Source organism: Idiotropiscis lumnitzeri, chromosome 3 (genome assembly GCF_059441095.1).
Source record: "Idiotropiscis lumnitzeri isolate Australia: NSW breed Sydney's pygmy pipehorse chromosome 3, RoL_Ilum_1.0, whole genome shotgun sequence".
Lineage (NCBI taxonomy): Eukaryota > Metazoa > Chordata > Actinopteri > Syngnathiformes > Syngnathidae > Idiotropiscis > Idiotropiscis lumnitzeri.
Genome location: NC_142393.1, coordinates 4,365,591 through 4,392,938, shown reverse-complemented (window position 1 = coordinate 4,392,938; position 27,348 = coordinate 4,365,591). Strand labels below are relative to the sequence as shown.

The following is a 27,348-nucleotide window of genomic DNA, read 5'->3' as shown; positions in this document are numbered from 1 at the left end:
TCCGCTAGTCACCGTTTCCGAGCAACGGTCGCGTCAAAAACTGTGTCAAACACATCATGGGAGTGATTCATTGTGGCAACCCCTGACTTTAACAACCCCCAAAACAAAACCATCTGGCTTGCGCAATCCTGCGTGGCACCCGAGTAGCTCTGCCGGAAAAATTGCGCCGCCCCTCCAACGTTGAAGTTGGTCATCCTTTGGTCAAAGCACAATACGATGTTGGATAATAAACAAAAAGCTCAAGAATCCTTGAGCAGCATCGAACACCGCCGGGCTCCTGCAGCGTTTGCAGACGCCCACTGAGCGTTCGGTCCGTTCTATTATTCTTTCTCACTTCAATTTCATCGCGCCCAAAACATGTGATAACGCAACTATTTGCGGAACAGAAGGGTGCCTGGCCCGCGATCAAAACTCTCGCTCGGCAAGTTCCGATGTGGACAAGCATTTTAAAAGCGAGGTGTCTTTCAAGGGATATCATTTCAAGAACAGATGTTTCGTTTTTATGCCACATTCCCATCAAATCAGTTCCAGCGCTCAAACCGGTTTCACTCTATTAGGTGTGTGTCAGGCGTTTGCACGGTTGACCACCCGAATGCGGTGAAAAGAAGCCAGGTCAGCAACGCAGGGTGCAAAGGAACAACATTTCTTAGCGAGGGTGACCTCAAACAAAACTTTCCATCAGTTTGGGATCTCTCTTGAAACACGCCTCTGTATCCTTGCGGCATCTTCTCCGCACATCACATCACACTATTTGATACCCGAGAGTGGGATAGGCACCGTTATAGCGACGACAACAAATGCGTGGGCTCAACTTGATTTCGAAAGTCTTGAAAGGCAACGTGTCACCACACATCAGCACTTCATTCATAAGAAGCAGTGACTGGTACGGCTCAAAGTAGCGCCTGGACTGAGGATGAACTTGGTCAAGTTGTTTTCGCCTTTCCTGCCGAATACTCTCGGAATATGGACAACAGTCACTCAAATATTAGAAATAAAAATGATTTTAGCCTTTGAATGTGTTTGACTTTCTTCATGGTTTCGATGCTGACCGTCTGAACGTTTGACATCATTGTTAATGAGAGTGATTAAAGTTGAAATGAAAATGTCAAGGAAACAAACAAGAAAAAAAAAAAACAGAGAGTCACATGTTGCGGTTATTCCAGACGCACAGTAGCAACACAAGCAGCATAAGATGTGGACAATTCATTTTGTGCAAAAATATCGGGACAGCAAGCCCCCATCGGTCGTCTCAGCAGCAACTTTGAATTTTTAATTTGGTCATGAAAAGTTTTGGGTCCAACTTGAAGATCTAAAATGGTTCTGGAGCTGAGAGGATCATTTGGACAAGATTACTTTGATAGATATTTGTAAAGTAGGATTTATTTATTTTTTTTGTCGGTAAAATGCATCAAAGTCTCAGTCCAGCGCATCCAAAACAACAAGAGGAAGCAAACATGATCAGCCCTTGCAAACTGTTCAAAGGCCCGGATGGATGTCGTCTGTGAGACAAGAGGTGGGAGGTCTGTATAAGGGCTGTCTGTCTGCTTGAGACGGTTAGTCTCGGTTTGGACTCCGCAAGAGGAGCACGTCAGCCAGTGCATTCAAAGTACGCCACATGACGACGCGCGATACTTCCCCAGCAGGAGACTTGAAACTGACTATATGAGAAGAATTGCTTTGCTTCAATGTGTGTGACAGAGGATTTGTTTCCCATTGCCAAACACATACCAGATGACCATCCTTGTGCCAACCCTGATTCAGAGCAAGGCTAAGGTAGGTGAGAACCTGTCGCTTCGCCGTTGAAAGGCATTTGCCACTCCTTGCATGCGCTTTGGTGACTTGCTGCACACGTCAAACGGCGCACGGCTATCCCGTCATGTAACTCATGTCGGGAATGTCATGTGAGGCTGCACTTGACACATGCACGTCAATTTAGGAAACATATTAGATTACATTCATCTCATTAGGTCGGATTGCAAGTTTTATATTATTTTTTATGCAATCAGTCAGTTTTGCTATTATTTTTTTTTCTGCGTCGTAAGGCACATATATATATATATATTTTTTTTTTTTCAATTATTTTTTATTTAGGTTTTTTTTTTTTTTTTTTTAAATATTTTTTGTTTTCAATTATTGCTTTACTGCATTGTCCCATTTAGAAATCAATTGCAGACACAACCAAGCGAGATCCCCAAACTTGTGGCAAGACACTCAAAGTTTGTGTGAAAAAGTAAATGTAAGACAGAATGGACAAGCCACATCAGAAAATATTGTTTGTGCTTAACAATACATGACCATGAACTAAAAGGAAATATAAAGTGGCTTGCGCTTGGCCCACGGTGGCTTCTAAAGCCACGTCTTTTATGTCCTAATCCATCTCAGATGTCGGCCAAGCATCAAATGAATTCAGCTTTTAAATAAATCCAATACTGTGCTTGTCTGCCATCCGTTTCGATCTTATTGTTGCAAAGGCACTTTCAAATGTGCTGGTCATGTGGCAGAAAACATGGAAGGGTTGAAATGTGTGTGAGCCACATCTGCTTATCACCATTTTTTTTTTATCACAAACTTGAGCGTAATTAAGTCCATCTGGCAACCATTTCGCAGTTACACTTGCCAAAATTCATTTGGTTGCGGGCATAATTGAGTACGAGGAAGCAAGCTTTTTTTTTTTGTTCTTGACATTTTGTAAACAGAGGAAATGGATTTACTGCGACACAGTCGAAGAGCAGTCTCGTTTATTTTGAGGTCAGGCACCAGTACGCACTCATTGGCAGAATTGCGGCGAGGGCCACAAAGCAGCTGACGTGAACTCCTCACCCTCCCGTGTTTTGTTGTTACTCAACATCACCTTTCCGTGTAAAATGTTACATTGCAAATGAGAATGATGACGAATATGAGAAAGGAGCAAGCATTGAGGTGGACTCTTACTGCAATACTTGAGTTTGCCTTTTTGTGTATTTTACCCAATTCATTTTTTTATATACTTTCATTCTGATAACTGGTTGGGACTTACGTGATAAACATCGTCACTTTGAAAAAGTTAGCATTACTGAATACTTGCTTTTAAAAGGAATTTAGCTGCTTTGCTGATTATTTGATTTTAAAAGTAACTAAGTAAATATTACAAGTTACATTAATAGTTACATTCAGCAGATACCGAAAACACTTCTTAACATAAAAAAAAACAATTGAGAATAAAGTTTGTTTTATTAAAAGTAAAATAAAGACAAACCTTTTTTAATTACTGCAATTATTTTTATTTAAAAAAATGTAAATTGTTTATTAAAATAAATAAATGCATGTAAAAAAAACTTAAAAACTACTTTTTAAGTTAAACAAAATAAAGGTAGTCTTCTTTTTTATTTTTTACTTAACATATATAATTATTAATGTTCTCCTGGTGTTTTCACCATGCCTGCGTGGGTTTTCTCCGGGTATTCGGGTTTGCTCCCAGATTCCAAAAACATGGTTAATTGAACACACACAAATTGTCCGAGCCGTGAGCGTGAGCGCGAGCGCGGACAGTTGTTCGTCTACGTGTGCCCTGCGATTGGCTGGCAACCCCTTCAGGGTGTCCCCCCGCCTGCCTGCTGCCCGAAAACAGCCTGAGACTCTCGTGAGGAGAAGCGGAACAGATAATGGGTGGATGGATGTTCTCCTAATAAAACTCAAAATTTATATTTATATAAAATTTAATTTATATTAAATTTATATTAAACTCATAATTTATATCCCTCCTGCAGGCTGGTGGGACTTTCTCTTTAAGTTTGAATGTAGACTAAGCTGTGATAAATTTTTTTTTAATTTTCTTTTTTAGGACGGAGTGTTATCGAAGCTAAATAACAGTCTGTCGACAGCACAAAAGTGTACAAAAAATATATATATATTTTTTTGTTTTTAGCTGCAGGACTGTATTTCCACCTCGCAAATCCCGACTCTCTCTTCTTCTTCCATTGCCGTTTATGCGGTATGCTATGAACACGTGAGCCGTCAACATGCTGAAAGCGTGACAACATGCATACGTGATGTCACTCCCTCAGACTGGAATGTGAGCTTGAAGACTCCCACAATGCCTCGCTATGTTCAAGCTGTGAATAGCAGAGTTTCTTTTTATGACCACTTCCATCATCGACACTTGTTTGTTGAGTGCCTTTCTTGAGTACTTTAGTGGTAGGAATCAAGAGTACTTCCTGTATTTTAATGTTCATTAGATATTAGTTTTGTTGCTTGCATGATACATATGTGAGAGAGCACCGTGGCCGAGACGCATGTGCCGTTCACTATCGTTTTTTTTCAAGATCACCAGCGTGGCTGCAGGTTTATGTCAAACCCGCAACCACACTTGACAACTTCCAGTGGTCGTTTTGCTTCCTTGATACGTATTTGACACCAGCCGAGGACAGCGTGATTGGTGTATGACCATCTTGATTCCGTCTTGTGGAAAGTTTGCCACAATTTCTCTAAATTGATGAAAATGGGAGTTAGGTTTTGAGATTCTATAATGAATCACATGGATTTATTGCTGCCTGTGTGGTTTTATAGAACATTGCGGTTTGGAGCGCCAAAAAAAAAGAAAAAAGTCGAGATTCTTTGAAGATTCTTTTTTTTTTTTCTTGATGTTTGACTTATGTCTACAGAATATAAAGTAGCGTAGAGTCGGATTTAAGGAAGTGTCACTGATTTCAAACCATGATGATCGACAACAAATGAAAAAAGTTGTAAACATGTTCGTGAGCGCATGCGCCCGAGCTGTCCTAGTTATAATTCTGTCAACGAGATCAAGAGGTGGAAATTTTAAAGTAATCTTGATGCATGGCTGGAGATTTCCTGCAAAATAAACTTCCTTCGAAAGATAAAGTAAATCTCACCTTTGGTTATCGCCACAAAGCTCTCAAGGCTTCTCGTCACACGGTCTCTTGCTGGCGTGATATCCTAAAATCCCGTAGCGTTGAAACAAATGTGGCATGAATGTTTATTGCTCACGTCGACAAAACTTACTGCAAAGTCATGGATAGGCATCTCTTTACTGCTGGCAGCACATCAAAGTCATTTTTGCATGTTGTCAAGCCGTCACTCTTTTCCAGTCAGCGCTTAGCCAGCTCATGAACCCTTCAAGGTCATTTTCAGTTAATGTGACGGACTGCTGGTCACATGGCATACCGGAATGTGTTCCCATAGCACATATATTGTTCGCTGAGCGATATGGTTCTGATTGTGGCTATAGTGTCAAAGTGACATACTTTGAGGCGTTTGTCAGTCCGTGGTTAAGTGCAACCAGGACTCAGTCGGCTCCTGTGCTGCAGTCTCTATGCTTCTCAAATAGTGGGGCGGGGCCTGAAGAGGGGGGGCGTGTGTGTGAACCTGGGGAACATGCTTTTTTTCCACTGCGCTACAATAAAGTGTAATTGCACCTCCACTCCAGTAGTTGGCAGTGGCGCTCTCCGTGCCCATAGTGCGCAGCGAGTTTTAACTCGACGGTGTAGTTTTGCTTTGCAACGAAAGTGTGATTTCTTTTATATATATGCGTCGGAGAGTGGATGGTGGTGGTGGGGGGGAGGCAAGTTGTTGTCTTCTTGGATGTTAGTTTAAAGGCAGATTTTTTTTTATCAATCTCTTGTATTGATCTAATCAATTAAGTGAGTACAAATAACAGAGACGGCAAATCGGAAATTCAATGATAAATAAGGGTTTCCCAAACATTTTTAACGAATGAGCCATTTTAGAAAAGTGGACATGTGCTGTACGCATACGTTAATAACACAAAAAAAGCAGCCACCGAATACAATTTCGCTTGATTTAATTGAAAAATAATTCAACAAAAATGTGCTTGATGAACATTTGGGTCAAAAAGAACCCGATTTGGGCTCAAAAATGGACCAATGCACTAATTGGGAAAATTTGAGCCAACTTCCTAGGGTTGCTTTGTACAAAGTGCCAATTATTAGGGTTGTTTTGTGCAAAACGACCCAACTGTTTATAGGGTGCAATAAAAAGACTCATAGATTTATTTGGCTTCAATAAAAGTCATCCAGGAAACATTTTGGGGCCTACGTTCGGCAAGGGTCGCCGCATAGGCTCCGAATTTTTATTCAGTCAGTTCTTAAGTATCTTGTAACCTCTCGATGATACGCTGGCCTCAAGGGAAGACACCAACACAACTTTGCTTTCTTAATTGAGTTGAGCAAGTTCTCTTCAAACGCAAGAGCACAAAGCCGCTTTTGACTGCACGCAGAGAGTCATTTTCTGTCCTTTCAATACTCAAAATAGAGTTGCCACACTTTATATAGACACTTAATATGTTTGGAAATGAAAGCTTATTTGATGTGAAATATGCTTTAAAAAAGTGAAGTAAGTGAGCGACATTTTCACTTGATGTGTTGTTGTGACTTTCTCCTTGTCACATCTGGGGTGGCCACTGCGAGTTACGCGCATGATTTGTTTGGCGCTCACATGATTTGTTGCCCTCAGTGACGCAAGCCATATATTTGCTTTGTTTTAAAGGCTGACACTGTGACTTTTCACAGTTTTTTTTCCCAAGCAATCATTTTTCATTGTTTTTAATTGATGTATTAATCGAGGATAAAAAAAGGGCAAATGCAGTTTGCATCTGTTGTATATTTTCTAAGACACCGCACAGACATCTCTCAGCGGGCCTCTGAAACAAAGTTATTATCGTAAATGAAAACGAACAAAATAACAAAAAATAAAATGAAAAATACATTTTTGTTAAAGAAATAAAATAAAAATGAGAATGTTTTGGGGAAAACAATAACTAATTAAAACGTCATTATCTGCTCTCAAAACTAACTAAAACAGACAATAATCGTAGTGGAAAATATCCTTCGTTTTGGTCTCTTTTTGTGACCATTTCAAATGTAAATCATGGCTTTGCCGGTTTTACGACAGTTGTACAGCCATACGGCACCTCGACGTTCCAAGTGACGTAACACGTCGACAACGAGGTCTCACGGGTAGAAAAAAGAAAAATAAGACAACAGCATCACAGCGAAAATTGGGAGAAAATGGCAGAGCGCCAATTGGGATTATATTGATTAGACTTTCGTCTTGGACAAAAACAAAGGAATCGTCACGGAAACGTGTCGTGAGGCATTTTCTCTCTCTCTCTCTCTCTCTCTCTCACTTTGAATATGCATGGACTTAAATTTGACGACTATGTATACTGATTTAACAAGTCCGCTCAGTCTTGCTCAATTGCCAGGATTTTATAAAGAGAACAATTAGACCATGATAAATAATAGAGGGATTGCGTGCACACTGCACTATTGTCATTAGTTTGTTCGTCCCCCCCCCCCTCAAAACTGAGTATGGATTATTAAATTAATGAACTGCACTTTTCATGGACTTATTGCACATAAGTTTAAGTGAACTGTTATGTTTGATTTGTTGTCAGCATTATTGTTAGTAAAGAAAGAACATTTTCAAATACCTTTTTTCGAGGTTTTAAATGAGCAATACGTGTTACCTTTAAAAAAAAATCACACTTGACAAATACGCCACATTACAAAAAACTAAAACTAATAAAAACTTACAAATCTATTCGACAAACTAATTAAAACTACGGAATTAGAAATAAATAGACAAAACGAAATAAAAACTAAACTGAAATGAAAAGTCCCAAACTACAATAACACCACTTTGAACTGAGGGGCGGCTTGAACCGCTATTCTCTGGTTCCTCTCAGATGAGCTGAAATACTGCCGCCAGTGTGGTTAAACAACTGAAGATTTTTTTTTGTGTAGTCGTCTAGAATTATTTTAGACAAAGAATTATTTAGACCAACTGGCAGAGACAAATAATTACAAATGATTAAAAGCACAACCCACCGTTACAGTGATTGTAGTGGTAACTATGAGAAGCGCTGCAAATGTTTTCACTTGGATGAGCTAGTCTGTCTTACTGTATCTTATTTTCCATAGAATAGCGTGTTGTCACATGGGACATAGTGGCCAGGCTCCAAAATAAAATAATTAAGCATTGCTCGCTTTCACTGTTTGTAGCTGCCCCCTGGCTCACACGAACTCAGTAGATGAACTTGACGGGTGTAAAAAGTATTTTCCGTTATTGGCATTGTGAAGCTAAACACAAGAAAATTAATTCAATACAAAATCATTCATAGTGAAAATGAAACCAATCATAAAATAGCTTGTACTCGTCTGTACTGTAGACTATACCAATAATCAGAGATACGCGCTTTACCCAATTTTGCCGGTCCGGTTCGCATCTTTCGCCCATGACCTTACACGTTCATATTCATAAAAATAATACTAATCGCCGCCCTCTATCTTCAACCTTTTAAATCACTTCCGTCCGCATTTAGCCCTCCTCCCCCTTGCACAATAATAGTAATTCACTGGATTAATAGCCACAAAAGCAAAATTTAGCCATAAAAACAACTTGATCCGACACACCAATCTCACGTCAGCCGTCGTGGCCAACTGTGGCGTCAGCCTACGAGAACGGGAAAATGACCTAACACACCAGAAAATCCGACGAATACGCCAACTACTCCGGACCTTCTGTGCAGGCGTGAGAAGTAGAACGACTCCATGTCGTGAGTGGCGAGTCACTGCGTAGCATTTTCATGATCATGTCGAATAATGACGGCCTTTCGTGAATGAGAGTGATTAATTCATCTTCGTGCTCTTCTGTCCAGCAAGCCATTATGTTCATAGCGGAGATGTGAACAAAGATCATTAAGTTCTTGAGAAGTAGCTTAAATTTTCACTGTTTTGCCGTTTTCATCACTTCCAGTTCTTGTCCAGCGCACTGATTTGACAGCTGACAGCCAATCACGGTGCTCATTTAATCGCACCGCCCAACTTGATTGTACATGTTGAATCGACCGCGATGCGGCACGCTACACTTTGCACTTTATCCCTTTGCTCAAACGAAACGCAACTTGAGATGCGTATTTTGATTCTCAATTGCTTCTTCACACAGCCACGTGTAAAGCGTACGTGTTTTTGCATCGTCGCGGTGCCGTCGCACTTTCGCTCAACTGAAGTGTCGGTTGAAGGGTTAGAACACGCTACAATATTGCAAGAGTTCATTCTGGTCCAAGTACAAATATTCTAATTCTATATATGCGGTACTCAACCCGGTGAGGGACTACCTTAGTGACGATTCTCAGTCCTTTGTTCTCTGCCCCAAATTTGGGCTTCTGTCTGGGAAAGACAGATTGATCGTTCTGTCGCAGGGATGAAATTCCCATTTCTGCAGTTTCTTATAGATTTTATCCAATTTTGACGGTCTGTCTTCCGTCTGTAACTTGGGCACCCTTCCGTCATTGTCCCTCGGTCCTTATTCATAAAAGTAATCATTATCCATCCCCATCCTTTTAAAGCGCTTTCGTCCTTTAAAAAGGAAAAAAAAAAGAAAAATTCTCATCATTCGCCATCTGTCCCCAAAGTGGGCGTCTGTCCAGGACGGATGAACGTACCATGCCGTCCTTGGGATGGAACACGCTTCTCTGAAATTCAAACGATTTCAAATACACAATTTCTACGAGGTCACTGTTTGCGTGAGTCCACTGCATTCGTAACCACATGAAAGGGGGCGCTTCATGTAAACAAGCTTCACGTCACTCAACGTCATAAAATTAGTGCTCGGAAAGTGTCGCGATTGTCAACAACAAAACTCTCCCGTCGTCCGGTGTGCCACTTCAAAACGTTGTTCTTATTGTCTCTTGCAATCACAAACACATTCAACTTCTTCTGCTTGTTAGTACAAGCGCCATCAGCGCAAGAAGTTCCAAAACTGTGCAAGACATTTTTTAATGCAATGGGGGATTATGATATTAGACGTGTGTGTATGTGTGTGTGTGTGTGTACTTCAAATAAACCACTGTAACAAATACAAATTCTCACAGGAAGTGTCTTACAAGAAGGCATAATCATACACAGATGTAATCGATTGGATACAATTTTCTCCAGAAGTAACCCCGGGAATAAGGTGGATAGTGGAAGTCATAAATTACACAGTGAACTATAAACGCTGTTGACAAAGAAGGGAGGCGATTACACCCCCACCAAAGGATGTCATGAACGAACAAACCATAGCAAATCATTCATGATTTCTAGGCTAATATATGAACAAACAAAAATATATAATATGCGCAACTCAGTCACCATTAGATTATCCACCATAAAAGCGATGTCTGACGTATTTTTTTGCCTTGGCCATTCAACAACAAAAAAAAAAAAATCTTTTCCCTTTGATTTCCGCTGGCTCCCGCATGAAACAAGACCATCAGTGCCATCCACAGGGTCAACCAACCGCCCCAGGTGGAGGTGTGTCCTCTTGTATGATAACAACATCTACGTTCACATTTCTGCGAGATACTTTCCACTTTTGTCTCAAGAAAACCTTCAGGAGGTACTCTCTTTTCCAATTAAAACGACTTCAGACATGCTGCTTCTCATTAGTTTGTTTTGTCAACGCTTGATCCGGCTCTACCCCAGTTGCATGAGGAGTAACGTCCGGGAATTAGAATTGCCTTCAACTTCTGGAGGTCGTCTCATCTACTCATCCCACCATGCCTGCGTATTTATCCATCCATTATCTGAACCACTTCTCCTCATGAGGGTCGCCAGGGGCGGGGGGAGCTTGTCACAGTTGTCTTTGGTCAGTAGGCGGGGTACACCCTGAACGGGTTGCCAGCCAATCACACGGCACACATAGACGAACAACCATCCGCACTCACACTCATACCTAGGGGCGATTTAGAGGGTCCAATCAACCAGCCATGCATGTTTTTGAATGTGGGAGGAAACTGCAGTGCCTGGAGGGAACCCACGTAAACACGGGGAGAACTAGCAAACTCCGCACAGGGAGCATGGAATCGAACCCATGACCTCTGCACTGTGACGTCATGGTGCTAACCAGTTGGCCACTGTGCCGCTGCTTGCATATTTGTATAACTTAATTTTCAAATGTTCTAAGAGCAGAATGGCCTACCTCTTGTTATTTGGCAAAAACTGCAATTTACTATATTTGAAGGGGAGGGGCATATCAGACTGCCCATCTTCCTTTTTCCAGGTGGTCTTTGTTCAGTTGATATATAAAACAAATATCATATTGAGACATCTCTCAATTCGGCTCATTGACTCTGATCCTTCGACAGGGGTAGTGAACTCTGGTTCCTCGAGAACCATATCCTGCCTGTTTTAGACCTCTCCCTACGTCCAAAACCTGATTCAAAAAGCTGATTCAAATAATCAGGATCGTTTTAGGCGTCTAGAGGGCTTGTTGGTGTGCTGATTGTTTGAATCAAGTGTTTTTGGAGTAGCGAGAGATCTAAAACAGGCAAAATATGGCTCTCTGGTAACGAGAGTTCCCTACCCCCTGTCCTCGGACCTTCAACATACTAGCAGCTACTGATAAGGTGAAGTCCTTAACTCAGAATATGTACATGGGTCCGGAGTTCTTGTCTGTCGAGGTGGGGGTTTGCTGACCCAATGATGCTTCAACCAAAGGAGTGTTCTTTGGGCAAAAGATTTGCTTTCACACCCTATTACAACCTCCAGCAGAGCAAGTGTTGATGGGCAGTCGTAACCAAAAGACCCGAGGTGGGCATTCATCAGAGGGTTAGTCCGTCTGTGAGAGCTCCAGTATTTCACGACTGCTCAGTCGGTCTGAGTCAGCCAAACGGTGTCGACTTCCAGGTACTACGTCGCACGTAGGTGCGGCACTGTAGGCCAGTGGTCCCCAACCACCGGGCCACGGCCTGGTACCGGTCCCTGGGCCACTTTGGACTGGGCCGTGGCGGGCCGCAAAGATGGATTAAAACACTCACGGTATTTCCTGTTTATTGATTATTTGAGACGGAAAATATATTTTTTGAAACGTTTCTGGATTCTCTCCGTCACATCAGACTCTTGACGCATGTCAAGATGCTAATTGCCTCAGTCGCGAATATTAAAATACTGACAGGAACTTAGTGACGGACTGACAAGGCCCACCTTAGCAAAACTCCCACCTCACAGTCTTGGACCGTTGGTAACTCAAGTTTCAGATGTTTCAAAAGTACAGCACTTATAAACCTCTGACTAATTTCTCAATAAGAACAAGTTAACACATGTCATCGTGTAGATCTTAAGCGGAATTGACTGTGTGTTGACACCTAACACCGCGGCTAACCCTTGCCAAAATAAGTGTTATCACTCACGTAAGAAATAACCGAGGAGCTCTCGTTGCGTTTCGGACATGGATGACACAAACACTGGAACGATGCTTGAAGTGAAGCAAGTACCGTACGTCGTGTCAACGTATGGGCCATTACCTTTGCGGAAAGTTCAAATGCAAGGTAATGGCCCGTGCAAATAACAACTTATCTTCGCACACGTATGGCGGTGGGTTTAACCTCGGGCTCCAAAGTCTCACGCGGCTTCGACGAGCCTGCCATCAGATGATTGCTTGCAGCGGCGCTTGAATAAACGACTTTCACCTTAGATTCCCCCAGTCGGCACGAACCGAGCAGATGAACTCAATGGGCGCGAAAAACATCATTTCCTTTGATGGCATTGTGAAACTCAAACCAACGATGGTATACAACAGCTTGTAATGATCTGGATCATTCACAATGCAATTCATATTTGTCAATTCCATAATTTCAACAAGATTGTCTAAAACAAAACCACACGGCCCCCGCTCTGAACGATGACACGAGGTGCGCGCCACTTCAAGGCTGCGCAATCAACGACTTCCAGCGGAAGCAAACAAATTATATACACAGAAAAATATAAACGCTATTGACAAAGAGGGGAAGCGGTTTTATTTCATTATTTTTTTTGGTATAATATTTCCACTCGCGACAAGAATGATGACAGCGTCGGAAGGCAACACAGATGTTGTTGTGTGTCGTGAATAAAATTCTCACACAGTTACTGACTGAATATGATTGGGCAAAGCATTTTGGTGATGAAGAGCAATTTTCCTGGTGCTGGTACAGGTATGAATATTCGAAGACGAGCAGCGATCGGAATGGCCAAAGCCAGCAAGGCCATCCGCTACTCTCAGTTTACTTTCGTCTCAACCGTACGGATTTGTGAAGCGTGCGTCAACTCGTTGGCCAGATGATTCACGACTGCACAGGGGCGTTACAGTGGTGCTTTTGCAACAAATGGTCGAGTGGAAGGTCGTCGGTACAGTTAGCCTTCGGAAGTCGATATGCCAAAAGCAGATGTTAGCGATTCGTCGATTGAAAGCTTTAAACATCACTGCGGAGGGATAATGTCGACTCGTTGACTAATCGCTTCAACCCTAGTCAAGGCTGCCTCCAATTTCGCCTGCAATCCTTTTCCACGATTAAATTTTATTGCCTTTCAAAACAAAATTTCAACAAAATCCATCATATACACATATACAGCGCATGAGTTGAGTAATTTTTTGATACAAGGACAGCATAAATAAATCAATCCGTAGTCATCAGAATTAATCTGTATTATAATGTAAAAAAAAAATTTATTCAAAAAACCTCCAATATGGCAGCTGACCACGCTGTCCTCATCCGGGACAAACATCGCCAAATGCACGAAATATCACTGACAGTCTTTGGTCCACACACATTGGTTCCATTTTGACTCGAGTTGAGACATAATCCTGTCAAGCCAAAAGAAATAGAAGGTAGATGCAAAACCACATGCACTTTTCAACCTTTTATTGGACAGTAAAACTCAGTGGGCGCGTTAGCTCAGAAGCTGCTGCAAACACTCACACGGACACGACAAAGCCGATGGTGCTGACGTGTTTAAATATGGGTTCGGGGCGGCTTGGCTCGGTGGAAGAGCCGTCGTTTCCCAAGTTATTGGTTGTGGGTTTGAGCTCCGGCCATTGTGACCATGTCAAAGTGTCCTCGAGATAGATGAGGTCATAGTGTGAAGCGTCGAGTGCCCAAGGTAGAAAAGTGCCATAAAAATGATGGCCCATTAACCATTTAGCTACAAAAAAAAAAAAAAGTGGAAAAAGTTTGACGCAACATTTCCATAATACATAGTTTGGTCTTTGAATGTTTTCAGCAATTATCGTCAAACATGTGCAATGCATTTAGAAACAAATTGCAATTTCCTTTTACAGGGTCTTTGAAGTCCAGTTTATTAAGTCTGTGGGAAGGGATTAATTATTTTATTTTATTATTTTGTTTTACTCACGGGGTTCACTATATATCACATGCCGAATGTGTTCACTTCAATTTGTGCGTTCGCTCGTGTGTGTTTCTGTCCTCTCTGGCGATGCTAACGTCACAAGCAAAGAAGTCGCAGGTGTCTTTTCGCTTTGGCCTTTCTTTTTTCCTCAAAATATAATTTTTTTTTCTTGCTGTATTTGCTGTATTCTGTTAAATTAATTGACTTTGATTTCATTTGGCATTTCTTCACATTAGGAAAGACAATTAGATTGAAATTGCACCATATTTTCATCACCACTAAATGTTCCTGCAAACTGGACTCGCTTAATTATGAGGAAAACAATTATATTAAAAAAAAAAAAAAAACATAAAATGTCAAGTTTCCTTTTTCATGTGGCCATTTTAATGTTGCTTGCATACATCCTGAAGCAAGTGCATCATTTGTGTATTGTGAATGTCTCCAGGTTGCAACGTTTGCAAACATGCCGGCTGACGGTGAATTGCAAATGTGCTTGTGTCAGTTGCAGGTAAAGTGTCTGTGTGTGCTTATGTTCCTGAGCTTCCCTCTGTCCATGGCTGAGGTCCCTGGACCATGCAGACACTCCATTACTAGGGACCACCTGCGGACGCTCAAACATCTGGTAGGTGTTTCCAGAGGCTTCAACGGCAAGGTGGAAAATTGTAATGGCGCAAAAAGGCCCAAAGCACGAAGATTTGTCAATTTTTTTTTTTTTAAAAAAGAATACATTTTGCTGTGAAAGTTCGATAATGAGGTTGCTTTCATCAAATTGAGTCTGTTTGAGAATACCTACAGTCGCCTTGCGAAATTGGTACATGCAGATAAATGCACATAAAGTTTAGTTCAGAATGGGATCCAGATCACTGACACATTATTTGGTGATGGTTTCACGGCAGTTGTATATAACAGCACAAATATAACGCTGACACACATCTCAGACCACACACAACCATGCATCCCCACCACCAAGTTCTGAATCTGGAACACTGCTGTGCTGGGTATAAAAAAAGCAGCGTAATGTTGCTGCTTTTGTTTTACGGAACAACGTTTTACACCGAGACAATGAATCAGGTCACCGCTACAATCCTTAACTCATTCACTGCCATTGACGGCTAAAGACGTCAAAGATCCTTTTTTTTTTTTTTTTTATACTCAGCTTGTAGTGAATGAGTTCATGCAATTGCAATAACATTGTCCATAGTTAAAAAAAATATATATATAAATAATATTTTTTTTTTAAGTAGAATGGTTACATTTATTTTAACAAATTAAAAAAAGTGAAAAAGACGATACAGAATATAGTTTAAAAAAAATTTAAAAAGAAAGAAATAACATGGAAATAATTGAAAGAAACTTTTCTCTTATTCTGTTGGTGACTAACAATATAGCAATCCGCCAATCCCTGGAAATGCATGTGACTCAGAGTCAGTGTGTGAGACTTGAAGGATCTGGTTTTGATAGACTGCTTTGAGGCCATTAACACATGCAAGATGGCGACAATCAATACATTTCTGAGGTCAACTGTCAACTCTTATTATTAATGGTATTGATTAATTTAATCAATGACACACAGGCGAAGCTACTTTTTCCATGAACTAGATTTCTATTGATTTCAGTTTAACAGACGGAGTTTGAATACACTAATAACACAAGTTCTAAACACATGGTTCTGTCTCCACTTTGTTTGCACAGATGGATAACCAATTGAGAAGCGGGTGCTCGATAACCTACACATTCATAGAACAGAAATCTTTGGTAAGCTCCCTTTTAATTTGATGTGGCGCCTCCTTCATGGTTTAAAGTTTCCATTAACACAACATTATTGGTCAATGAACATTTTTTGAGCCTATCAATGGTAGATGGCAGATTATATTTTTAGGAATTACAAACTCAATTTTTCAGGAGTCATTTAATGAACAGGGAGGCGGGGATGACATTTTTGAAAAGGTATATGTATGTCTTATGGAATGAATGAGTAAAATGATGCCGACCTACTAATTTACTTTTCCTGGGTTAATTTCCGACATTCAATCAGGAGATTGGAGACGCTTTCCGTGAATGTTCTTCATCCCGAATTCAATGCTCAACTTCCCATAGAGGCTGTCCCAGCATTCTCTTCTTATTCTATTCTAGGCTGCAAATTTGATGAGATAAAATCAGCCAACGAGCACATTCCATTTGGCCTGGATTGTTTCAAGATGAAATAAGGCTCATTTTTATACATGGGACAGAACTTCTGTCTGACCATCACTTCTATGATTATGACCATCCTTCATTTGAATCTTCCACTTTCCTGATTCGCCACATGCAGAGCAAGTGTTGCTTCGTGAAAGCTGCCTTACCCTGGATATTGGAGCTCCTCACCACCCACTTCAAATACAACAGGGGTTCGGTCAACTATAGCTACGTTCAGTCTTTGAGAGCACTCATCCTCAACATCTACTCGCAGAAATGTGTTCCTCAGATCAACGAGGAGGTTGAGGTGAGCGTATGAACAAAAACGTTGACGTGCAAACAGACAGAAGCTGACGCAACGTTTCCCCATACCCATTGCAGGACAAGCCGGAGAGTTTTGAAGTGCTTTACAGAGGGTCGCCGGCAGAAGCGCTGCAGAGAGCTTCGAGGGTGCTGTCCGTTTATTTGGAGCTGGTAACGACAAGCGACGCGCCAGTGGACTGGAGTTGCCAGTATGAATACGCAAAGTTCTTTGGCTCTAGCACGGAGCAACCTAACACGCCCCCCACACAAGGCTGCACAGGTGGGATCATCAATCATCTTGAGGGCTTCTCTGATGTTACTTGGAGCCTCAGAGGTCACACATTGTGTGTAATCTTCTACAGACAGTTATGTAACCAGGTCAGTGAAGGCCTCTCAGAGAAGACCACTGAGAGACCTGTACAAGCTCGGCTTCATCATCACCTCCATCTTCGGAGCACTACTGCTCATATTTACTCTCGTCCGTCTAATCACACAAAAGGTACCGGTGCTTCTATTTGCTAATTCCCAAATGATCTGTTCCACTAAAATCCCTAACGTGATGGCGTGTGCATTGGCGTCTCGGTCGCGCTCGCTCACCAAGGTCGAGTGAGGAACGCAAACGACTAATTACACAGCGCATTCCATATGAAAAGACTTTGCAGCGATGGCGCATTTAGGATGAGATGACCTGACTACTACAGAGTCGCGGTTCTCAAAAGACGCGGGCTGACATTTACTTTCAGCACTTGTGAAGTTGGATAATGTGAATTTAGTCATGGTCTAAGTGCGTTCGCACGCCATGAATTAGATAAACGATGTAAAGAGAAGCTGTGGAATGTTATAAAATCAAAGAGAAAGTGCAGCTGCAGTCAATTTGGATTCGGTCGACGCAGGAACACTAACAGCGCGCTATGGTGTTCATGTCAAATTACGCAAAAAACTGCATTCGGGTGAAATGGATGACCTTGACGGTAAGCGTACACAAAGTGTTGGAAAACATTTCATGGTCATAGTGTAGGAGATGGCTAGAAAGTTATGTTCAATTTGTCACGTTAGATAAGCTCTTGTACTCGCCGTTATTGCATCAGTCGTTTTTGCATCCGTGTTCTGCGTCTTTGCAGTGTTGTTTTTAAAAGTTATTTTCGGTTTGAGTCGCAGTCGTTTGGACAAAAATGCTTATTATCCCCAGTCCCATTTTGTCATCTCTATATGGGATCATTTTTAGGCATGACAATCTCCAAAAGCCTTTAGTCCAGTTTAAGCCAACGAGAACTCAAACTTTTAGTCACGTTTTTTTTTGTTGTAAACAAGAATAATTCATACTTATTTAATAAGAGTTCATGATAAATGTCAAATCTAATTCTAACCAAATAATACAAAGAATGGCCTTAACTATCAAACAAGCAAAACAAAAATACAATAGCCTCATAATCACATGACGTGGGCCCACCCTTGCCTTGAGCTTTTTTCATTTTGATACTTTTTTTTCAAAGCAATTTGTGGAGCTGAAAAACACGTGAAAATTATTAAAGTAATTTCAGCTTGAAGCTAGCTGGCATTTGCGCCAGGTGGTGTGCAGAAAACGTTTAGATATGAATTGTTCAGGAACGCACATGTAAAATATGTCAGGAATTTGAATGAACATGTTTACGAATAGCGCTAAACAATTACTTTGTGCATTGGCTTGTAATGTTTTTTTAGAAACATTGATGTTATGAAATGAATGAAAGACAAGATGTACTGTATATAAAAAGGAAGATTAAATTCCTTTACCACCTAAAATGGATCCTCAATTTAAGGAACTAATTGGTGGAAGGGCTCGTCCGTTAGACCAGATTGTCCATTACGTCAAAGTACTTTTTTTGTGGCCTAAAAACACCCAATACATTAGAGAATTATCGTTTTGTACTTTTCTCCTGTCATAGAAATACCAAGTATGGTACAAAATGACTGAAAATACAAAACATAACTTAAATCTGCTTGAAAAGTTTATCCAAACTTATCTTGTTGGCGCTCGTGCAGAGAATAAGGACATGGTCAAGCACCACGATAATAGCAATTGCTTTTTTCACCTCTTTAATGGTTCGATGCCATTGATAACAAAAAAAAAGAGATGCGTACACTGCTCACTTTAATAAAAAAAACAGCCATAGATATAAATAGTTCAAGACAGCATACTCCCTTTTAGCTAGCTGTGTGTTTACTGCAGATGCTAAGCTAAGCTAAGCTAAGCTAACGGCTATGCTCCAGATCATTTGTAGGGACTCTCCTCCCTGCTAACATGGTTTCCGCCGACATTGTTTTGATGGGAAAGTCAGCTCTGTCAACATAACTGCCACATTAATGTGCAGCCTGTTAAGTCTGTTTGACTACAACGACAGAGCAGCGGGGGAACAAAACCGCCGTCTTCCATGATACAAAGTTTAGAATATTAGCAAGTAACAGCAAACAGCCATCGTGTTCACTCTGATTCTGATGTCAGTGCAAGGTTGAAATAATTAAAAAAAATACTGGAAATGCCTCTGGGATGAAATAGTAGCAACATGATGCTAACTGCTAGCTGCCAAGTCAAGTACGAGGTTATGAGGCTATCCTCCACGACTGTACTGTGTAAGAACTTAAGAAAACGATCTGGGCGAAGTGACAAAATATTTACTGTGTTGATTAATTTCCTGTTTTTTAATGGCTAATGATAAATTGCAAAATTAGAAATAGCAAGAAAAAAATTATCACTCAAACTATTCAAGGTTGATTCTCAGGTTGGTTGTTGCGTTCTACGTCAGAAATTGATTCAGGCTCAAATATTTTGGGGTGTGAAGGCATCAGAATGTTGCTAGATGAAGTAGCATGTTTTTCAGCACAGACAATGGATGGATTGTTCATCATTTTGAAGCCTCGTTTTATTCACTTAGTGATTTTTTTTTTAAATCATTCCAATTTTGTAGGGTTATTAACAACACACTTCTCTGTAGTGTGTCACGCTCATAAGACATTTTTATTTTTTGCCTGCCAGAAACTTTAATGTTAAACGAGTATATTCTAATCCAGTGATTCTCAACTGGCGTGCCAGGGCACATTAGTGTGCCGTGAGACCTCTGAAATTGTGAATCCATAAATTTCCAAATTTCACTTAATTGGGAAAAAATCTATACATTATAGAAAACTCTGTATGAATTGCAGAGATCCACAGCTGAGGTGGCAGAGTCTGTCCATAGGGAAATTAGTGGCACACTTGATGGAAAAGGGGCAAAAAGAAAACCGTTTCTCCAAGACAACCATAAAAAATCCCGTTTGATGTTTGTCATGAGACCAAAATTGAACGTTATGGGCTCAATGGAAAACCATTTTTCATCAGACTCAGGGGAAGATGCTTAAAATTGATGGGAAGATGAACCATTTTGGAAGACAACCTGTTGGAGTCTGCAAAAAAAAAAACAACCAAAAAAACAAAAAAAAAAAAACAAGAGTTTTACTGCACCTTCCGACAAGATAACGAATCCATCGTAAAGCAGAATCTACATTGGAATTGTTCAAAGCAAAATATGCACACAGGAGTTAGAAGGGCCAAGCCAAAGTCCAGACCTGAATCCGTTTGGAAAGATCTGCTACTCAGAAAAGCTTGTACATTAAACCTTAATGAGCTCAATTTGTTTCGCGAGGAAGAATGGGCAAACATTTCGTTCAGTTTCTAAACGGTTGCAAAACAGATAGAGACATGCCCCAAAAGACTTGTAGCTGTGAACGCAGCAAAAAAAAAAAAAAAAAAAGGCTCTTCTATTAACCCAGCGGGGACGAATCCTTTTGTACGCCCCACTAAACCCCGACCCCTGCCAATAGTGGAGTTCAAGTCTCTAGTTTCAAGATGCAACATCACCACCAACATGTTCCACAGACATAAAAGGCACATTTTTTTATGGATTTACGAGGTCTCAAAAATTGAACTTATCAAATGTTTTTTTTTTAGGAATGTTGTAAAATTGGGTTTATTTAATCCCATAATCTTTGGCTGCTTGAATGATGTTTTTATGGAGTGTTCATCTCGTGAATCGTTCCCAGTCGTGTGATCAAACACGTGGTCAAAATTGACCAGGCTGAGCGACAACGTGCATTCCGCAGCAGATTTGCTGGCCAATCAACAAGTTCCTATCTATAACTTAAAGTTACGCTAAATCATCAATGAGACACGTGAGATCCGACCAACCGTACCTTGAACACGTTCTTGATATCAACGCAAGCCCAAAAATGGCCTGAAAACGCAAACATATGGATCATTTTAGAATCAAAATTGTGCCAAAGAAAAAATGCCTCTGTGATTTTCCATCAATATTCTTCTGCATACTTTGTCTGTATCGACGAGACGAAAATCGGCTGAACATCACCAACCCAGATTTTAACCTAATGACTGATAATCCTCACCAAAATTCCACATTTTTTTTTTTTTTTACATAAAAAGTCAATATTTTGCCCCTGATGCAACGCTGCTGTTTAGTTTTTTCTATTGATCTAAACAAAACAATTAATATGATATAACTTCCAATGACATCACTTCCAGAATCGGGCTACCAAATAAACGCTCAGGTGGATAACATAAAAGCAGAATTGATTTGTTTGCAAATGCCCCGTCAATGTCTTTGCGCCTTTTAATGAAACACTTGCAAGCATTTGGCGCTGGGTGTGATACGAGAGAGCTATTCATCATTCTGAGGCAGGACGTTTGAGATCTAAGCGGCGCTCGCCTACCCATGAATTGCTAACAGACGTCAACCTGGTGACCTTCGGCTGCACTGCACGTTGGTGATACTTCATTGAATCAAAAACAACACACGGACAACTCGTCGATCGTTCTCTGTAAGAGGAATTTCACATTTCTATGAGGACAGATTCGCAGGACAATGAGAAATTACGTGTGTTGAAAGCTTTAATGAGAGCACGGACAATAGGAAGGAAATGAATTTGGCTCGGGAAGCAAATTGGGATTGTAAAGTTTATTATCCCATGACATTTCCCAAACAGGAACGATGATGGAGGTGTAATCGTTCTTTGAGAAGCAAACTTTTAAAGCAAATAGAACTTGGGGAGGAAACAGATAGCATCTTTAAATTGGAATCAGGTAAACTCTCGGGTTAAGGGTCAGAGGGGCAGGAAGATAAACAAGTTTTATAGCGCAATCAGGGGAGGATTGGCTAACTGTGCTGCTGTAATTGACACTGAACAACAATCTTGCTACTCCGTGCAAAGTGGTGGCGCAGCTGTGAGTTGTTAAGAATGCAGGCTGTGGCGGAAGGTTCCATGGCTCAAAAAAAAAAAAAAAAACCTGCTGGCCTTAATGGCTTCAGCGTCTTTTAAGCAAGGTTCTTAAATCACCCCGGGCACAACAAAGCTCTGTGACTCTCATCTTCAGTACGGGGATGAGTTGAATGCAGAGGTCAGATTTTTTTTTTTTTGCAAAGTCAGGAAAAAATCATTTTATGACATAAATCTTAAAACAGGGATACTGTCCTGGAAATATCATTGACAAGTCAGCGTTGACATTATGTTCGTGGCGCCCACAGCAACCAGGGGGAAAACAAGCATAATCCTGACCCAGCACTGAAGTGTGGCTTGGGCAAACGTGACAGGCCGTGGAAAAAGATTTGCCAGAGCGGTCAAGGTGCGGATGAGTAACCTAGTCAGCCATCATAAAACGAGGTCGCCGAAGCAGTTGCACGAATTAGTAGATGCATTTCACGTCTGCAGACTACAATTATTTCAAAGCCAAGCAATGTGTTAAATTGTACAATCAATGTGCACCGTGACATACGTGACAATCTCTCACTCGCTCTCACTCTCTCACTCGCTCTCTCTCTGTCTTAACCCTGAGCTGAATACAGAGGAGAAAACGTGCTAAATCCCACAACACACTACGTTTCAGGCAAACAGGAATAGATAACTATAAAAGAATAATAATAATAATTCTCTCTCTCTCTCTCTCACAAAGACACGCACACACACACACACACATACATGCACGCCCACCATACAATGTTTGGTCATTTGAAAACGACTTGTTCAGTATTGCTTTGTTGCATGTTGATGGAGGGCAATCCTGGCCAGTGGTCATGATCCCTGATTTATTTTGGATACAAAAAGTCTACACACCCCTGTTGAAGGGCCAGAGTTTTTGCGAGATAAAAAAGATAAATATTATTGAAACTTTTCCACCATTAATGTGACTTACAAGTTGTACAGCTGTATTAGAGAAAAGGGGAGTACACAGGGAAGGGACTACTAATAAACAACTGCAACAATTTTGTTAAACAAGTGCTGCGGAATATTGGGATTTTTTTTTTTCAAGCCAACACAATGCACAAGATGAATTAACACGGGACAAATATATGTATAGGCAAGGCAAGCTAGCTTTATTTATATGGCACATTTTATACAGAAGGTATCTCAATGTGCTTCATGAAACAATATATATATATATATATATATATATATATATATATAAATGGTTTATTTATTTTTTGTGATGTTAGTAAACAACTCTTTTAGTTCACTACTTTGCTTTCAAATGTCCTAAATTCTTCATATATTTTTTCAAATGTCTTAAACACGTTTGAAATTTAACTGTCTTATTTTGCCTGTAATATTGTTTCGTGAAGCACATTATATATATATATATATATATATATATATATATATATATATATATATATATATATATATATATATATATATATATATATATATACATATATATAAATATATACATATATATATAAATAAATATATATATATATATATATATATAAAAACAATAATAAATAAGATATCATTAAAACGTAATGTTTTAATTCTGGATTTAAAAGCATTTACACTTGGGGCTAACTTGAACTTTTGTCTGCAGCTGAATCCTTTTGCATGGCGAATAACAGCAAAATCATGTTTGCTTTGAACTCTGCGCTCCACTAATTGACCCAAGTCTGCTGATCTCAGAACCCGACCGCGTTTATATTCAGTCAGCATTTTTTTGACATATTCATTTATAGACCAGCAGAAAAAAAAACACCTACATCTGTTTGTAAATCTCCGCACCAGTGACTCACCTCTAAATTGGGCTGCACAACTGAGAGGAGTTTATAGACCGCCACAAGTAGATAAAACTGCGTTAAAGCATAAAATAATTTTAATTATCCTCCACGGTTAATGCTTTAACTTGGACGGCCCAGGCGCAAATTAAACACTTCTCATCGCCAAAAGAATCAAATACATCTAGTGAAGCACAGTGGTGGGTAACGTCATGCTTTACTCTGCTGGAAGTGGGGGCTTAGTCAACGTTGAGGGAATCATGAACCGTTCCAAATAGCAGTCATTGTCAGCACAGAACATTCAGACTTATGGTTGAAAACAAAAATTAAACATGCAAAAACCAGCCCATGAGAACAGCAGAATTTGATCTGGGATTGGCATTGTAAATGGTGGCAGGTGTGGACTGACGCCTATTTAACATGAGTTTGAATGTGATTGATTCATTCTGCTACAACTACTTTCCAAGCTATAGAAGGGTGTGCACACTTTTGCAACCACATGTTTACTTTTACTTCAGCTCGTGAAATGGGTTGGACAGGTTATAGGTTTTTGTCAAACAAATTTCTCCTAAAAAAAAAAAAAAGAAAAATTGAAGTGGAATGAAATGAAATGCCACAATTGAGTGAATCCGTGCTAACCGAACGCAAATTAGAGAGGGAAAACTGTACATCAGTGGTACCCCAACCACCGGGCTGCGAACCAGCACTGCGCTGCGGGCCACTTTGGACCGCCAAGATGAAAGAAAATAAAAAGTTGCAGTAATTTTGGTTTATTTATTATTCTTATGTTGGCACATGTCAGGAGAGCGCCGCTAATATCGTGGCTTAAAAATGTGGCTTCCCATTTATTGTAATATCTGCAAAATGTTTGTGTTGCTCGTTCATGCACGTTATCGTTGTTCTGTAGTGCTTGATGCGTTACAAGAGTGACCATATTAAGTCTCATAAAAAAATATCCATTGGATTTGCGTTTGTTTTTGTTGCAATAAAAGAAAAAAAAAGATTAGAGACCACTGCTCTATTTATAAACCGGGGTGTGTAGACTTTTTCTCTTGGGCCTTTGGCAGTGTATTTGTATTAAATATAGTCTTTTGCATGAACCTAATCATGTCCCTTTTATTGAAAACAGAGGACCCACGTCCGTCACAGATTGGGATCTTATATGATTTCTAGGTAAGAGCACAATGCGCAGTGCCTTCAAAACATCCCGTCGTCTTTACGTTATCCTCACGCACGTTGTTGTCGTTTGAAACAGAAACCGGCAAGGTACAGAAATGGAGCTACAATAATGTGAGTATACTTCCAAGTTACATTTCTGTGCAAAAGCTTTGGCTGAGTTGTTGGGGGTGGGGGCAGTTTTCTTCCTGGGTAGGTTTACATTTTCCTGTCAAATTGCGATCCCAGACGTTTCTGGGGCAGTTTTTAGACTGATCGCCCTTAGAGGACTTGGCAAACTTGTTGATTCCTGTGATGAGGGCTATATCAATGTTGTCGGGATGATGGCTGGGACACGTTCCAACGTGTCCGGACGCCCAATACGAGTTTGCTTCTATGGATTTGATTACATACAGTATGTTTTTTTTGTTTTTTTTTTACCCAGTTTCCCTAAAGTACCAGAATAGTGACTAATACAAGAACACGTGTTTGTCTGTAATTAACCTTGGGGTCAATGATTTATGATTCTAAAATAATGATTGATATAATTTCCTTTTGGCACGTTTATGTTAAGCGGCTTTACGTTTCATTTAAAGGGAACAACTGGGTAAACTGTAGGAACAATATGAGTGCAAATTATGAAGCGGTATATTTCCGTCAGCCTTGTCCAGTCTACATTGTTGTTTTACACTTGGAGGGTCTTTCAAGGCAATCTAACCCCGAGTCTGTTTTCGCGAGGCTTATTGAAACGGAGGTCGACTTGTTTGGCACTGATGAATATGTGCACAATTTGCGCCAACTATCTTTAATTATATGTTATTACTAATGATTAATGAGCTTCATCTATGCAAGTACACTGGTCACATTCATGAGTTCTCAATGGTTGAACGAGGTAGGGAACCGATAAATATCAGTTTGAAACACTCGACTTTGAGCAAGCAATCTCTGCAAGTGGTTACTTCTTCAAATGATCATTTCGGCAGCATGGCGCGGTCTCATTAGCGGGGAGCTATTTTTAGAACAGGCCCGCGGGGCGATGTAATAAATACAATCTGGACTATTTTGTTAGTCAACACAAAAACATCACATAATTCACATACTTGGGTTAAAAAAACAACAACATCTGTTCCATCGGAATTATATTCTGGAGATTTGGTGGCAAGAACACGAATGAGTAACACAACAATAGGCACCGGTCAGTTACGTTAAAAAATTGGAAACTCGAAGGGAGTAGGAATGTTTCGGTTTCGCACGTCACCCTCTCAGAAAACACCTTGAAAATATTCACTTGATGATTATTTGAGTGCGATCGATGGCTGCTGTGCACGTTTGTCTTGAAATTCTGTGTATTTGCAGTGTTGTCGGACTGCAGCGGCAGGTGGAGCCGTCATGACGAGCTGGTTTGGATCTACAAAGAGCAAGATTTCATGACAGCAATTGGCCATGCTGACAAATTGAATTGAAAGCTTTCCTTTGACGAGGAACAATGATGATGGACTTTTGTTGAAGAAATATTCCGCGTATATTATGTCTATGCATCCTATTACAAATACATTTGCAGTCCACTAAAAGTATTTCTCGACTACACGTTGACTAACGTACAGTATCTCTGTTTATCGCCTAATCAATTGTTTGTATTGTTGTTCGAAAAGTTATTTATTAGTTTGATTCTATACAAGTTCTGTATAATAAATGCAAATCCATTATGTATATTTTATTTGCGAATCCTTGATGTATATTTGAAATGATCACATTTAACGAGCAAGTAGTAACTTCATTATACGCTTCAAGCATTTTACAGCCTATAGTTCTCATTTGACTTCACATTTGATGAGGAGTCCAAAACACGGTACCTTCAGGATACGATTCAGCCCACTGTACTATAAGATTTTTTTGTCCTTGTTCGTTAGCATCCCATATTGCTCATCCATTTTTGGGGCCTGCGCCGTAAAAAAAATAAAAATAAAAATAAAATGGGGAGTGATATTCATTAGAAAAATCCTAAAAAGTTTTTGCACTCAATTTTACTAGAACCATTTTTTGAGTAAATATTTAATATAAAAGTTTATTAAATTTAAAAAGGCACTCTGAGGTTGAAGCTCTTCTTTTTATTTTTTTTTATTTCATACACAAAGAGACTCATTGCGGTGGAGGATAAAACTCATAACCTCAAAGTTGGGAGACAGCCGCTCTCCACCTGAGCCATGACACCACTAATGTGGATTAGAATATTATTGGTGTCAGGTGAAAACCTCGGAATCCCACCTCCAAAATGAGTTTTTGACCTCCTTTTGGAGATACCAGCAATTTACTCACCAACAAAGCCATATCTGAGGTGACGAGTGGCCGTCTCCAAATGTGGAGATTGTTGAGGGTTCGATCCTCAATCACATTGAGTCCCCTTGTGTATGGAATGTGCAATGTGAAAAACTAAAACTAAAAACTAACTTCCTTGCAGTGGCTTTTTTTAATCCAATAAA

At 40.2% G+C, this 27,348-nt stretch overlaps 1 protein-coding gene and 1 long non-coding RNA gene across 2 annotated transcripts in view; one reads left to right on the top strand and one right to left on the bottom strand.

The window, feature by feature from the left end:
• Window positions 1-27,348, bottom strand: part of LOC148339491 (uncharacterized) — a 78,211-nt gene that overhangs the window by 8,756 nt on the left and 42,107 nt on the right. The gene's annotated exons all lie outside the window — the stretch shown is intronic.
• Window positions 1,574-26,576, top strand: csf1b (colony stimulating factor 1b (macrophage)). Its single transcript, XM_088291525.1, has 9 exons — window positions 1,574-1,773; window positions 14,668-14,787; window positions 15,858-15,920; window positions 16,477-16,647; window positions 16,722-16,923; window positions 17,006-17,142; window positions 24,843-24,886; window positions 24,969-25,003; window positions 26,225-26,576. The coding sequence occupies exons 1-8, from the start codon at window positions 1,732-1,734 to the stop codon at window positions 25,000-25,002; spliced, it is 813 nt and encodes a 270-aa protein (XP_088147651.1). The 5' UTR covers window positions 1,574-1,731; the 3' UTR covers window position 25,003; window positions 26,225-26,576.

Bases quoted from the DNA above. Each gene is read 5' to 3' on its own strand.
- csf1b (XM_088291525.1), top strand. From the start codon at position 1,732: ATGACCATCCTTGTGCCAACCCTGATTCAGAGCAAGGCTAAG. The intron at 1,774-14,667 runs GTAGGTGAGAAC...TGCTTGTGTCAG, and splicing joins TGATTCAGAGCAAGGCTAAG to TTGCAGGTAAAGTGTCTGTG. The intron at 15,921-16,476 runs GTAAGCTCCCTT...CGCCACATGCAG, and splicing joins TCATAGAACAGAAATCTTTG to AGCAAGTGTTGCTTCGTGAA.